Consider the following 12,431-nt stretch of genomic DNA (forward strand, 5'->3'; position numbering starts at 1 on the left):
GTAAGCGTAAAGTGCATTCGGCTCAATTGTAAATTTAAAATTTTTACATTGATGGTATCTTAAATTGGCTGAAACGTTCGTAACTAATGATTCAATCTTAAAATAAATACTTAAAAGATAAAAAAAAAAAATTATTGCAAAACGAATGACAGACCGGCCTATAACTTTGAACGCAGAGAAAGACTTATTACTCTTAAACACAAATTATTTTCAGCAAGACGATAAGAACACTAATGTCATGGATACAGTGGGAGGAATAACAATTCTGTGAGTGGACAGTCTCACAATCACTGTCAAAATTTTCCAATTGGTTTACGAATTCAAATTCATGTAGGCCTACTTAGAAGCTACAGTCGCTCATAGCCCAAGAAATTCTGTTAACCAGAGATGCATAGGCTGTAAACAAGATCAATTCAAAAAACTATAAAGCCTAGGCCAGGCCTATTTGCGAATACATTGGTGTAGGCAGCATTCCTACATAACTATTGTTCGTACACTACAAATTACTCAACAGGCCTAATATATAGCAGCTAAAAATAAATTACTCTATTGGCAACAAAACTCTTTCGAGTAGTGGCTGATAAAAATGTTTTTTTTTCAGTGTCAAATAATTTTGCAGCAACATAACATTATAATTTTTTTTATCGGGTCAGCGCGTTTGGCAACAAAAACCACACGAAAATCGTTTGCCGCGAAAAAAAAAAATAGTTTCTTATTTCACTATTTGTAAAGATGTACTCGTTGATGGCGAGTTGGGTTTTGATTTCATTACACAGCATCGGCTTTTTTTTATAGTGAGCTTAACCACATCCCGTTTCTTGTTGGCTACGCATTTGCAGGCTGTCTTTCGTATCGTGTAGCTTTGCGTTTAAGTAGACATTCAGTAAGTTATTGACCGAAGAAAGATTGTTGATAAAAACTGTGTAGTCTAGTAGGTATAGCTACACCTACCTTTATTTGTCTAGATGTTTGTACTTAAATGTTGTAGGCAGACAGGCAATTAATTTCTCCCAAGTTTGATTTCTCATCCCTCCTGTGGTTTCAATGCATCAACGTAGAGTATTCTAAAATTACACCCATATCCATTTGTCTCAAATTCTACACTACCCTACGTCTTCCGCTGTTATTCCGCCAAGTTTGGTTGTAAACAAACAGAAAGGTAAAGTTAAGAACTGGGTAGATGTACCATTTGTGCTTCGCTGTTAAAATTTTTCGCCTTCAATTTGTGAAGAACACTGGTTTCACATTATCCAGGGATCTTTGTAATTGTACGGCTTTCTTCGTAAATTTACGGACACTGAGATCTCTTACTTTGAACACGAATACAAAAGAATTTTCATCGTATACTACTAACAAGAACACTAGCTAAGTCCACAGTAAGAACATCCTTATTTTATTGATAAACATATGATTCGGAAATATTGGAAGTAGGAATATTCAGTAAACAGACTGCAATTGTGAACAGTGTGGTGTGGAGAGGTGTGGAGTGTGACAGACACTGGGCGTGGCAGCCCACGTGTGGCGGGACAGCTCCAGCTAGCTACCTGTGTCCATGGCGACGGCGGCGTGGCGGGGAGCCGTGTCCTCAGCTCTCCTCCTGCTCCCTCATTCCCGCCGCGCCTCGTCCGGCCCCGCGCTGGCAGCAGCAAGCGCCCACGCCCGAGATTGTCCGGTCGCACTTTTGTTTCCTTCTCTTTTTTTCAAATTCAAACTTCTCTCGTCGCGAACATTTTTTTTTCTTTTTCCCGAAACCCTCCACGTATTCCTCTACATGGCTGCAATCACCGCAGGCACCGAACGCGCCGAAATTATCACAAACTTCAAATCAGAGTACTTGTCAGCCGCTGTCAAAAATTATTATCCAGCTTTGTAGTGGCGTGCGTATTACGTAGTTCGTGAAATGTAATCCATCCGTTTGTTTCGGGAATTGTATCTGTCGCGGCTGGACAATTATCACTGAGCGTGCCGAGTAAAAAACGTCAACCGAACAAAAAGACAGAGAGAAAGAGAGTTGTTTTTTTTTTCCCCGACCGAAAGAAGAAACAGAGTGAAGCGTTATTTCCGAGGTGCTGGATGCGGACAGGAGACGCAGTTCGGACTGACTGCACGTTCACCCGTCTGCGGCGGACCCAGCGACACGCCGCGCCACTCCAGCGCTCCCGGCGGGCGGATCGCGCACGAAAAACAAACAAAACAAAACCGACTAAAACGAGAGAGCAGAGCCCGCGCGGGACGCGCGCCAGTCCCTAGACCAAGCGCCGCGCCGCACCATTAGCTCGCCGGCCAATCGCGGCGACGGCGGGGGCGGGGCCTGCGTTCCGGTTGGCCGGCGCGCTCGCCCAATGGTGGCGCGCCGAGGGAGGAGTGACAAATAACCCTTCCCCCACCCCTTGCTGTCTTCTGCGGCCGCGCGGTTGAACACACGACACGACTCGCGTGAAATAACACCGGCCGTCCCCTCATCAAGTCGTTCATCTTACTCTTCTTAGCTAACTAATTGCGTACCTATTATAATAATATCACTGTTTGCGTTGTAAGCATTATTAACACCCTTGGCAACAATCAGTAAAAAAAAAATCTTTAATGGAATATGACAGTCGTTTGATTTCTGAAACTTATTTTTTTGAGACCTAACAAATTCACGTTATTTTCCACACACTTGAAGAAAAATCAGTCAATTTTTTTTTGTTCATCATCGGCTTTTGCCATATCTTACCTTCTGTCCGCATTGCACATGGTAGAATAAAATTAGCTGAGGAAGTTTTTTTTGTTTATTGTTCTTCGGGGCGTGTGAATCGTACAAATAGTAACCCACACATTCTAGACTTTATCCAATAATGACGCGATATTGCAAGTCAATGTTTTTTTATTTTCTACGAGCTTTGCGGAAAACATTTCCTTTTTCGTAAAACAGTCACGAAAACACATTTTAGTATAAAGGGGAGGCATTATTCGCAAAAAAAAAAATCTGAACTCCCATTAGACAGCGGTAAGGCATACCCGCAGCAGCTGTTTCTTCCTTGTGATTGGCAGCGTCTGCAGGAGAAGCCATTGCCTTACTCTATCGGGCCATTCAGGACGCGTTTGCTTCAGCACTGAATTGTTGTGATTGGCGTGTTAACAGTATACAAGTACCTGAAAGAAATTCTTCCAATCAAGAAGCACAGATTTCAGGTACCTACTACAATGTTTTAAATGTCGAAATCTTTTTGCGAAAAAAAACTTGTAGGTAGTATGCCCCTACACATTTAGTACCTAACAAATTTGCTACTTACTAACCAAAACTAAGCAGATCATTAGTTTTCCTGTTATTGTTACTGCAAATGGGTAGTTTCAAGCACACATTACCTAAATTATATATTAGTACTTCTTTATTTGGATGGTACTAAAGAAAATAATTAACATAAGTAAAAATGTAGCCTAAGTTAGCTTTCACACAGCGACGATAGCCTTCTGCCTACTGCAAAATATTGGTCTGACATTTGCGCATAGATTAAATGGCTAGTGTATGGCATTTTCAATAACCTTAATTTATGTTCGTAGGACTAAATATGGTAATGATTTCATATGCTTGAAGTAGGCCTATCTAATTTTTACAAAGATGTAGCCTACATTTATCTTTCAAAATTCAAATAATTTATTATCTTTAAGGTTTTAATTAAAAAAACACATAGGCCTAAATGTGTGGTCTACTTGAACATAACTATAGGCTACATACACTAAACCACACAACAAGGGTGACTTTGACAAACAGCAGTTGACGGCTGGCTTAAAATTATTTCCAGTGATTTTCACATAGGTATGTATAACCCAATTCACGAAACTTCTTTAAAAGCCTATCATATTTTAAACAACACAATAAATTAATCCAACTATATGTAGACTAAATGCCACTGTTAAAACATATGGCAGATGTTATGTAAAGAGTGGATATCAATATAGGCATATTATACTTTATACACAGTTTCAAAATACCTAAACAAGCACCAACTGCTTTCGATTCCGAAATGGCATAGCTTAGGCTTACTTACCTATCTGTAAATCTTTAAATATGCCTATGATATATTACTGTAGATAGTTTGCCTACAAAAAAAAGAAAATAATAAATACAATATGATATGTAAATAATTGATATGTAATGAGGTAGACTATACTTAGCTCAACTCATTTTTCAGAGACCTTGCTATTTTTTTTGTGAACCTATAGTCCCTATAAACCTTTTGTGATTCGGTGTTAGATTTTAAAATACACGCTTTTATATAGCTACAGGAGCAGTTTAAAACCTTAATTAACAATAAAAAAATTGTAGAAATAAAAGTGTAAAACTAAATTGAAATGGTAGCACATATCTGTAGGCTAAAGGATACCTAACGCAGAAATAATCTTACATACCTATCTGTTAAGTCCAACGTTTTATCTGCTAGGAAAATGAATGAATGCAGATTTTTTTTAAATTAATTCAATTTATTTGCTAGTAGCTAAGGTGTGACCAATAAAAATGTAGGCTAGTTATTTGATACACAACCGATTTATGAATTAGTGTAGGGTGTATTCACAAGCTAGTGAAGGTCCCGCAACTTTATGGGGAACATCAGGTACTCAGGCAAACATTCAATTTAAGTAGGACCTTGAGAAAATCAAATATCTCAGTACCTACTACTCACGGCGATGTATCACACAAACTAAGAAGTTAAAAAAATAAATAACTTTAATTCAAAACACTGAAATTCATACTAAACTTTTAACACATAGGCCATAAGAATTACAAAAAAAAAAATTGTTTTCAAAATTTTGAGAGTAACTAATATTCGAATAAACAAATGTCAAACCTAGAATCATGACCCTTTAAAAAGATGACAAAAAAATGTTCAAAATATAGCCAACAAATTAGATTTAATCCTACCTAGGCCTATAGCTGCGAAAGTATCACGAAACATATTTAACTGACATATTTCGAGGTAGAATAGCCATGTCTTCACTGTCTCGATCACCGAGAGAGAGAACGCGCATGAGATATTTTCCCAAGTTATGAAATTAAAACGTACATACGAGAGATGAAAACTAAACTACACCACTATCCCGCGGTCTCAACAACGTGTGAATATTAATGCCAGCATTAAATTACAGGTAAATATTTAATATTTAAATTGGAACTTATAAACTTGTAGACTTTTTAAACAGGTTTAATTATATACAAAATGACAAAAAAAATTGTTAGGCATAATTACTGCATTATTTTTGAGTTACCTATTTAGCTGACAATGTTTATTTTTTTTATGTTTTGTGCAGTGCCGATAAGAATAATTACAGAACTAAAACTTTTTAGGTTTAAAGGAAAAACTACTTAATTACTTCATGATATAGTTTTTATTTAACTATATATAACTATATATAACTTTCTCAGCTGTAAAAACACGCTCTAGAAAAGTATCTTGTATAGTGCTACTGCTTAACTCGGGGCGGCTCTTTATTGTTTTCCTGAAAACTGAGTAATCCATTTTCGATAAATTTGCAATAGCTACTAGGTAACCTAATAACCCGCGGCTTCGCTCGTGCAATTTCAGTGTTGCTAAAATCTTACCATCCAAAGAAAATTAAATGATCAATTCCAAACATTTTTACTAAATAAATAGCCGTAGGCTAATAAATTGTCAGGTTCATAAAATATTTAATTCATAACAAAACCATTTAAGAAATACATAATTTTTTAAGTGGTTATAAAAAGGACTTTTTAATTTTTAGTATACTATATTAGTATCTGATTTTAAAACTTATGTTTTAGTATGTTCGAGGATATATTTAACCTTGATGAAATCACACCTTTTCATTTCCATGAGGTGGACAATTAAAAACATTAGTATTTATCCACATATTTCATTTTAATTAATTTTACGCGATCGTTTGCACTAACACTTTCATGTATTATGATTTAAATCTATTCTTATAGAACAAGTAAATAATGCCACCTTATTACAAATAACTCCATTATTGTAAGATATTCGATAAAATCGTATCTTTATTTTAAATGTAGTGTGCAGATAACACAATTCTTATCCAACGTATTAGTTATTTATTAGTTATATTTAGTATTATTTGAAAAAATTCCTAAACATTTTTACCACTCTCCTATTTTCACACAGGGATGCCTATGTAAGTATAAATTCAGAACTAAGTAAATGTGGCAATATCCGTTAACCAAATAAAACCAAACTCATCCTTTTTTTTATCGCAGATGTAAACTCTAAAATTATTATTATAAACTTACATTTATATTGAATTTAAATTTATCTTACCAATATATAACTTAATTTATTTTGCTTAATTAAATTTGGAGTTATAATTATTAATCTGTAAAACTATATTTACCCCTTTTTACTCCTTAGAAGTTGATGTTAGCAAAATATAAACATAGGGATTGGTTGTTTTAGTGTGTTTATTATTGGTACCCTATATATTATTATCTTATGCTTGATTAGTTTCATGGATAGCCTATAATTAATTATCTCAAAACTATAGTTAACTCTTATTTCACCCCATTAGGGATGAAATTCTGCAATTATATATATATCTATATATATGACCTAGTTTTTAAGTTAGCTGAATACTTCCTAATGAAAAAAACATCAACATCCATCAAGTAACACGCAAACATTTAAAAAAAAAAAAAAACCAAATATCAGTTCTCATTCATGTAATTAGACATTTTCAATAAATTTTTCATCATTTCATGCAATGTTGAGACATTCTACCTCGAACAGTCGTATAATTAATATACCTAGATTTGACTACTTTTCTCCATCGAACCTACTAGCTTAGATTTAACGCACTGTTTTCCGTAACTGAATTTAGAAATATATATCATAATTATTGCACAATAAGGCATAGGCCTAAATAGGAGGCTATGAATTTCCTGGTTTTTACGGCTGTTATTGTCTGATATTATTGAATAAGTTCCATTCAGTACGTGCAACTGCTGGGAGGAAGTTGCTACTTTTATAAGTGAGTAGGTATGCAGCTTCAGTTGACGTATCACAAATACACTATAAACGATAACTGTTTGCTTCAACATTGTGGTTTGTCGAGCCATGAAATTAAATGATACCTAGGCCTTCATCTGCACGCTGTGGCTAATATTATTTTAAATTCAAAATGGCGGAGTTTGAATTTTCTTTTAAGTCTTCGGCTTTTTAGTATGATTTTATCAAATGTTGTAGATATTTTGTACAAATTTATAATAGAAAATATAATTTTACTTTGTATAAGCCGTAGCCTATAGTTTACTAAACACAAGGTAGCTAATGCCTTTTTAATATTGCCATTTATATAGTGTTACTTTCTGTTAGTTATAAATAAACCTTTAAGTTAGTAATTTTTTTTTGCAAACCCAGCTTAGTGATTTTAAGAAGTATTTCAGTAGTAAAGACATTTCAGTTATCACTGTAATATAATTACCACGATTAAGAAGCCGTTATATTTAATTAATAATTTTACATCCTACTTATGCCTGTATTAAAATCCTTTTTTTAAATTCATGTTTAACTTGATTGAGCCTTTTAAATTGCATAGGCCAGTAAATTTTATGGTTTTCATTATGTGTTTTCACTTAGCTAATATGTTTTCATATAGGCCTAGCTAATACATGAATACATAAAGACCAGGATTTAACCCTTATTTTCATTTAAAATACCACATTATGTAAAACTGGTAAATAAATAACTACTATGAAAGCAGTAAAACAGAACTATTCCTGAGTCACTAAGTACGTTAGTACCTACTCTTTAGTAAAATACACTGTTATATAAATTTATGAACAAACTCAATTAATAATTTAAGATGCTCCACTTTCATTAATATTATTATGATTTTGTTTGTGTTGGTAATAAATGTTTTGAAAAAATATGTAAGAACAAACTCACACAGGTAGAGGAAAATTAACACATTCATAATAGGGCTACAACTTACGAATGTTGTAGTTCGAGTAGTTTATAGTACGAAGTAATCTCTGCAATCACAATTGAAATTACTCACTTAAGGGCCCCGTCTAGTCGGGGTGTATGTGTGTTGGTGAGGCGGGATGATATGCGCGACGCTCGCTGGTGCTTCTAGCGCGGTGTCGCCTCTTGGCGCAAGGCTGTGGACTGGTGCGCAGTATTCTCGTCGTGCATAGGACAACTGTGAAATTTGAGCGGTGACCGTACCATTATATGACGGAGATATGAAGATAAATATGTAATGCACGTCCCTTAATTGCTTTCAAAATCTACCTATAGCCTACCGGTTGTTTTATGTCTAGAAATTATTCTGAAAACACGCCTTTTAGCCATTTTAACTCTTCTAAAAATAGATTTTAATAACATTATTCGGAAAACCAAATAATTATCGGTCCCCATAAAATTCTTAAATGCTTTTGGTAAACAGTCCCCAATCTTGAGTACTTAGTTTTCAAATCGCGTTGATTTTTCTGAAGCTCTGCACGCCGCGCCGTGTGTGTGCCCAGATAGGCGGGGGTGCTTAAAAGGACACGGTTTTGGTGCAATGTACTTTTAAAAAGAAATAACAACTGATAAAGATGAGTCGTTGCACCAATCACTGGGTGTCATGAGACCAGGCAATAACGCCACGGTGGTGACAGCCGTGACGTCACCATGCTTGCCGAGGCAGGATGATTCTGCGATGGATTTAAATTGCCTTCCGCGGGATGAAGGTGAAAGGGACATCGCAAACACCAAGTCCTGAAAGTTATAACCAGCCAGCCGCGCTAGCCACTTGACCCTGTGGGCGGACAGGCATCACATCTGGAACCCAAAAATTGGTAGTTTCAGTACAATTTTATGTACAGTACATACAGTATTTATAGACACGTACAAGCAAGCCTAAACTATTAAATTTGGCTCTAAGCCTTACATGGCTCAGACCTGCCAAATTCTCGTTGATATTTGGATACGTGCTAAACTGCACGGCTTTTAACATGTTAACAATTGACTGGTTTTGTTAGGTTTTGTGGGTAATTTTATCCGACCATATAGGTACCTACATACAATCCAGACAGAATAAAAATGAAGCCAAGGGGAAAAAATCAATTATTTATTTGTGTATAATTGTGTTTTGATGCCACAAAATAACGCATATTTTGAATGTCTAAAAATGAGTGGCTGGCAAAATGAGACAGCCTGTCAGATATAAAAAATGGATTGTTATCAATCCCTAGTTATCAAACGTTGTTATAAGAAACCTCATGATCTCCATTATTTTGAGATATTATAGGTACCTAATCTCAATCTCTGACACTTGGGAAAGTAAACCTTCCATAAACCAATTTAAAATGTTAAACAATGGACTGTTAAAATGTTTGAGCGTGCCATTCATCTTATCATGCGATATGAATGGAAAATGGATATCTTTCTTAATTTTTTTTTAAAATTCTTTTCTTATTGCAATGATTGTAATGTTTATCTGTTTAGTGTAGCAGCTAAAACTTATTATTAGGTAACGTGTTCCGTTAAATGAAACCTTAGCTTCTTTTATCTTAGAGTATAAATCTTAACGGCAGTATTGTGTAACCTATGTGATGAACTATCTACTTTACGAACAGTGCTGTCAGATAGACAATACGCTTATAAATAAATTTCAGCCAAATTAGCTTCATTTAATTCGTTAATGTGTTTTACTTATTTCTTTGAAATATAAGACTACCAAAAATTAAAAATTTAAATAATCTTCTTTAAATTTGATTTTTGATATAGTTAGCCTATATCATTAAGGATTACTAGGTAATTTTTTTAATGTAGATGTAGGCATAAAAAATTCCACCGTAGAAATAAATATCTAATAGTTAAACTTAAATAGAAGATCCTCTGACAAGTTTATCGAGTAAAAAATTAGTTTCGTTATAGTGGCTGTGGTTTGCTGACTCTTTAATAAACCACTATAAAGTGTTCTTTTGTGTAGGGCTAGGTACAGTGTTAAAAAAACATACTCATATTTCACTGGAAGCAATCCAGGAGCTAGAGTAGATAGAGGTAATCTACAATCTGGATTTAGGCTATCATATGTCACCTTAGTCAAACATTTCTACAAAAAAAAAATACTTCTTAATGAAAGAAAAACGTACTTGTACATAAAGCAGCATCCATAATATGTACGCCTATATTGAGTAAATTTTCTTGTATTTTTTCTTATTAATTAAAAATAAACGATGGTTAAAATGCAAGTTCTTTGTGCACACTGCAGCGAAATTCAGCTTCAAATGTTTTAAAATAGAACAAAATATTAGGCTCTTACATCAAATATATGTCGCATTTTTGTGATGATTGCTGTGGAAGTATTGTTGTGGTACTTCTCGCTTGTTATGTCTTGCTGTGGTGACGTGTAAGGGAATCAGCCACTCTGTCCGTGTAGGCAGTGTTACCAGACGTTCCCGATATCTAGTACATGCACCACAATTAGACTCTCGGTACGAGGTACCGAAACGTTCATGCTGGTATGCAAAAATGTGCCTGAATGTGGTCTTCCTGGAAAAATATAGCAAACTATCAACGAACGGAAAATCGTGAATAAACGTTGCTTAGTCTAAAGTGCATGATTTGCTACATTGAAAAAAAAATCTAACGGTTAGTTTCACATTTCACGTTTTGAAATAAAATCTAAGCACAAATTACGTCGTTTGTAATTATATAGCTAGCTAGCATTTTCTTCCGTTCCGTTTCCACGTAGCAGTATTAGATACCTATAGTATTTTTGTAGGGTACATCTAGTGAAGTTGAAAATGTAGGTAGATTATAATATTTTGGTCTCGAAAATCGAATGTTATATAAATTGATAATACTATATAAATTAAAGAAAATAATTGGAGAACTTATGACAATATATGTAAAAAATGTTTTTGGTTGTTTAACACAACCATATGTAAAATATATTTTCAATGAGCCTGGTAGCCAAAATGAATATCATCTTCGTATCTGGCAACACCGCTCTACCGACCCAACCATACACAGACTGAGTAATATTGGGAAGGGGAGGGGAAGGGTGGTCACGGGAGGGCAGCGGGGATATGCCATAGACTAATATGATATAGACAGATCTTCTGCGCATGAGACCATCATTGGCTTACACTGCAGAAGTTGGCACGTGCGTTTTATCCCAAATAATTAGGTATCTACTCCAGAAAACACGTCATCTTGTTTAAAAAGGGGGTTGGCTGTAAAGTCGGTTTATGGACGATAATTTTACGTGATAACGCCATAAGAAAACATTGATGAAAAATAGCATACTTTTTAGTTTTCAAATATTATTTACAGTTTTTGAAAATTTAATTTAAATAATTTGTTTCAACATAATCACAAAAAATTAGTTTAAAAGCCCGCCTTAACCTGTGTGATATTATAGAAGATTTTCTCGCACGGTGGTTGGCCGGTTCTTGCACGCTATGCTCAGGCGTAACGTGACAATAGGTAATGCTTTTTCGTGCGTAGAGCCGGTGTTCATTGATTTATAAGACGTTATCACGTCCAGAAAATTATTGAACGTTGGGTGATAATTTTACGTAGGCCATATTTAAATTAACGAGTGGACTCCCTCCTCCGCAAACCCTGTTATTTAATGTACAACTATCAAAAGAACTTTAAAGAAAGAATACGTTACTTTGGCTATAGCTTACTCTAAACGTGATCTGTGCGTATCGCATTACATGTAAGGTAATTTTCGTCCTATCAGGGTAAACCCAAATAATGAAGAAATGTCTCGAAACTCAACTGGGCCCCAGTGGTTTTGCACCCTCCCCCCCCCCCCCCCAACACAATTTGTCTTGCTCCACCCACTCGAGGCCTTGACTAGCGATTAAAAATATCAAACAATTACTATATCGAATCTCTGGACAGAGTGATGAAGAGGTTTTATAACCCCAACGCACCAACTGCCGTCCGACATTGTTTTGTAACTGCAGTGCTAGGAATTATAGTTATTGTAAGGACTTTTCAACATAGTTTCAAATAGCAGCAACTTTATTTAAACTTTGGCAGTGTACCTCTCCCTTGTTTTATTTCTTTTTTCCGTCGTTAAAGAGGCACACTCGCACGTAGAAGGAACGTGAGAGTGTTTGCCGGAGAGACCAGATTTTTGATGGTTTTGTTAATACTGTAAGATGATTGAAATTAGTTTACCTTCAAAGCCAGTTAACTCAGTGCCCCATAAATTTACGAAGATATTAAAAACAATTCACGAAACTCTCGGAATAATTTGTAACCCTTTCAGAGAGTAAAAAAAAACTTGATTCAATTATAAATCAAGCTTTCCATGGCAAACCGCAAGCTTGTTATGGCAAGTAAGCTATACCTGTGCTAGCTTGTAACAAGCTTGATTCTAACAAGCCTGCCTACAAGGCGAGCACACAGCCAGCTTGCCACAACGTCTAAATGCAGAAAACAATACAAGAT

At 35.3% G+C, this 12,431-nt stretch overlaps 1 protein-coding gene across 1 annotated transcript in view; it reads right to left on the bottom strand.

Moving 5' to 3' along the window:
* Positions 1-2,118, bottom strand: part of LOC134530729 (paired box protein Pax-1) — a 144,811-nt gene extending 142,693 nt beyond the window's left edge. Inside the window, exon 1 of the mRNA XM_063365850.1 lies at positions 1,545-2,118. Coding sequence (XP_063221920.1) covers positions 1,545-1,554 — 10 coding nt within the window. The 5' untranslated portion in view covers positions 1,555-2,118. The remainder of the gene's footprint in view (positions 1-1,544) is intronic.
* Positions 2,119-12,431: the final 10,313 nt, after the last annotated feature.

Source organism: Bacillus rossius, chromosome 3 (assembly GCF_032445375.1).
Source record: "Bacillus rossius redtenbacheri isolate Brsri chromosome 3, Brsri_v3, whole genome shotgun sequence".
Lineage (NCBI taxonomy): Eukaryota > Metazoa > Arthropoda > Insecta > Phasmatodea > Bacillidae > Bacillus > Bacillus rossius.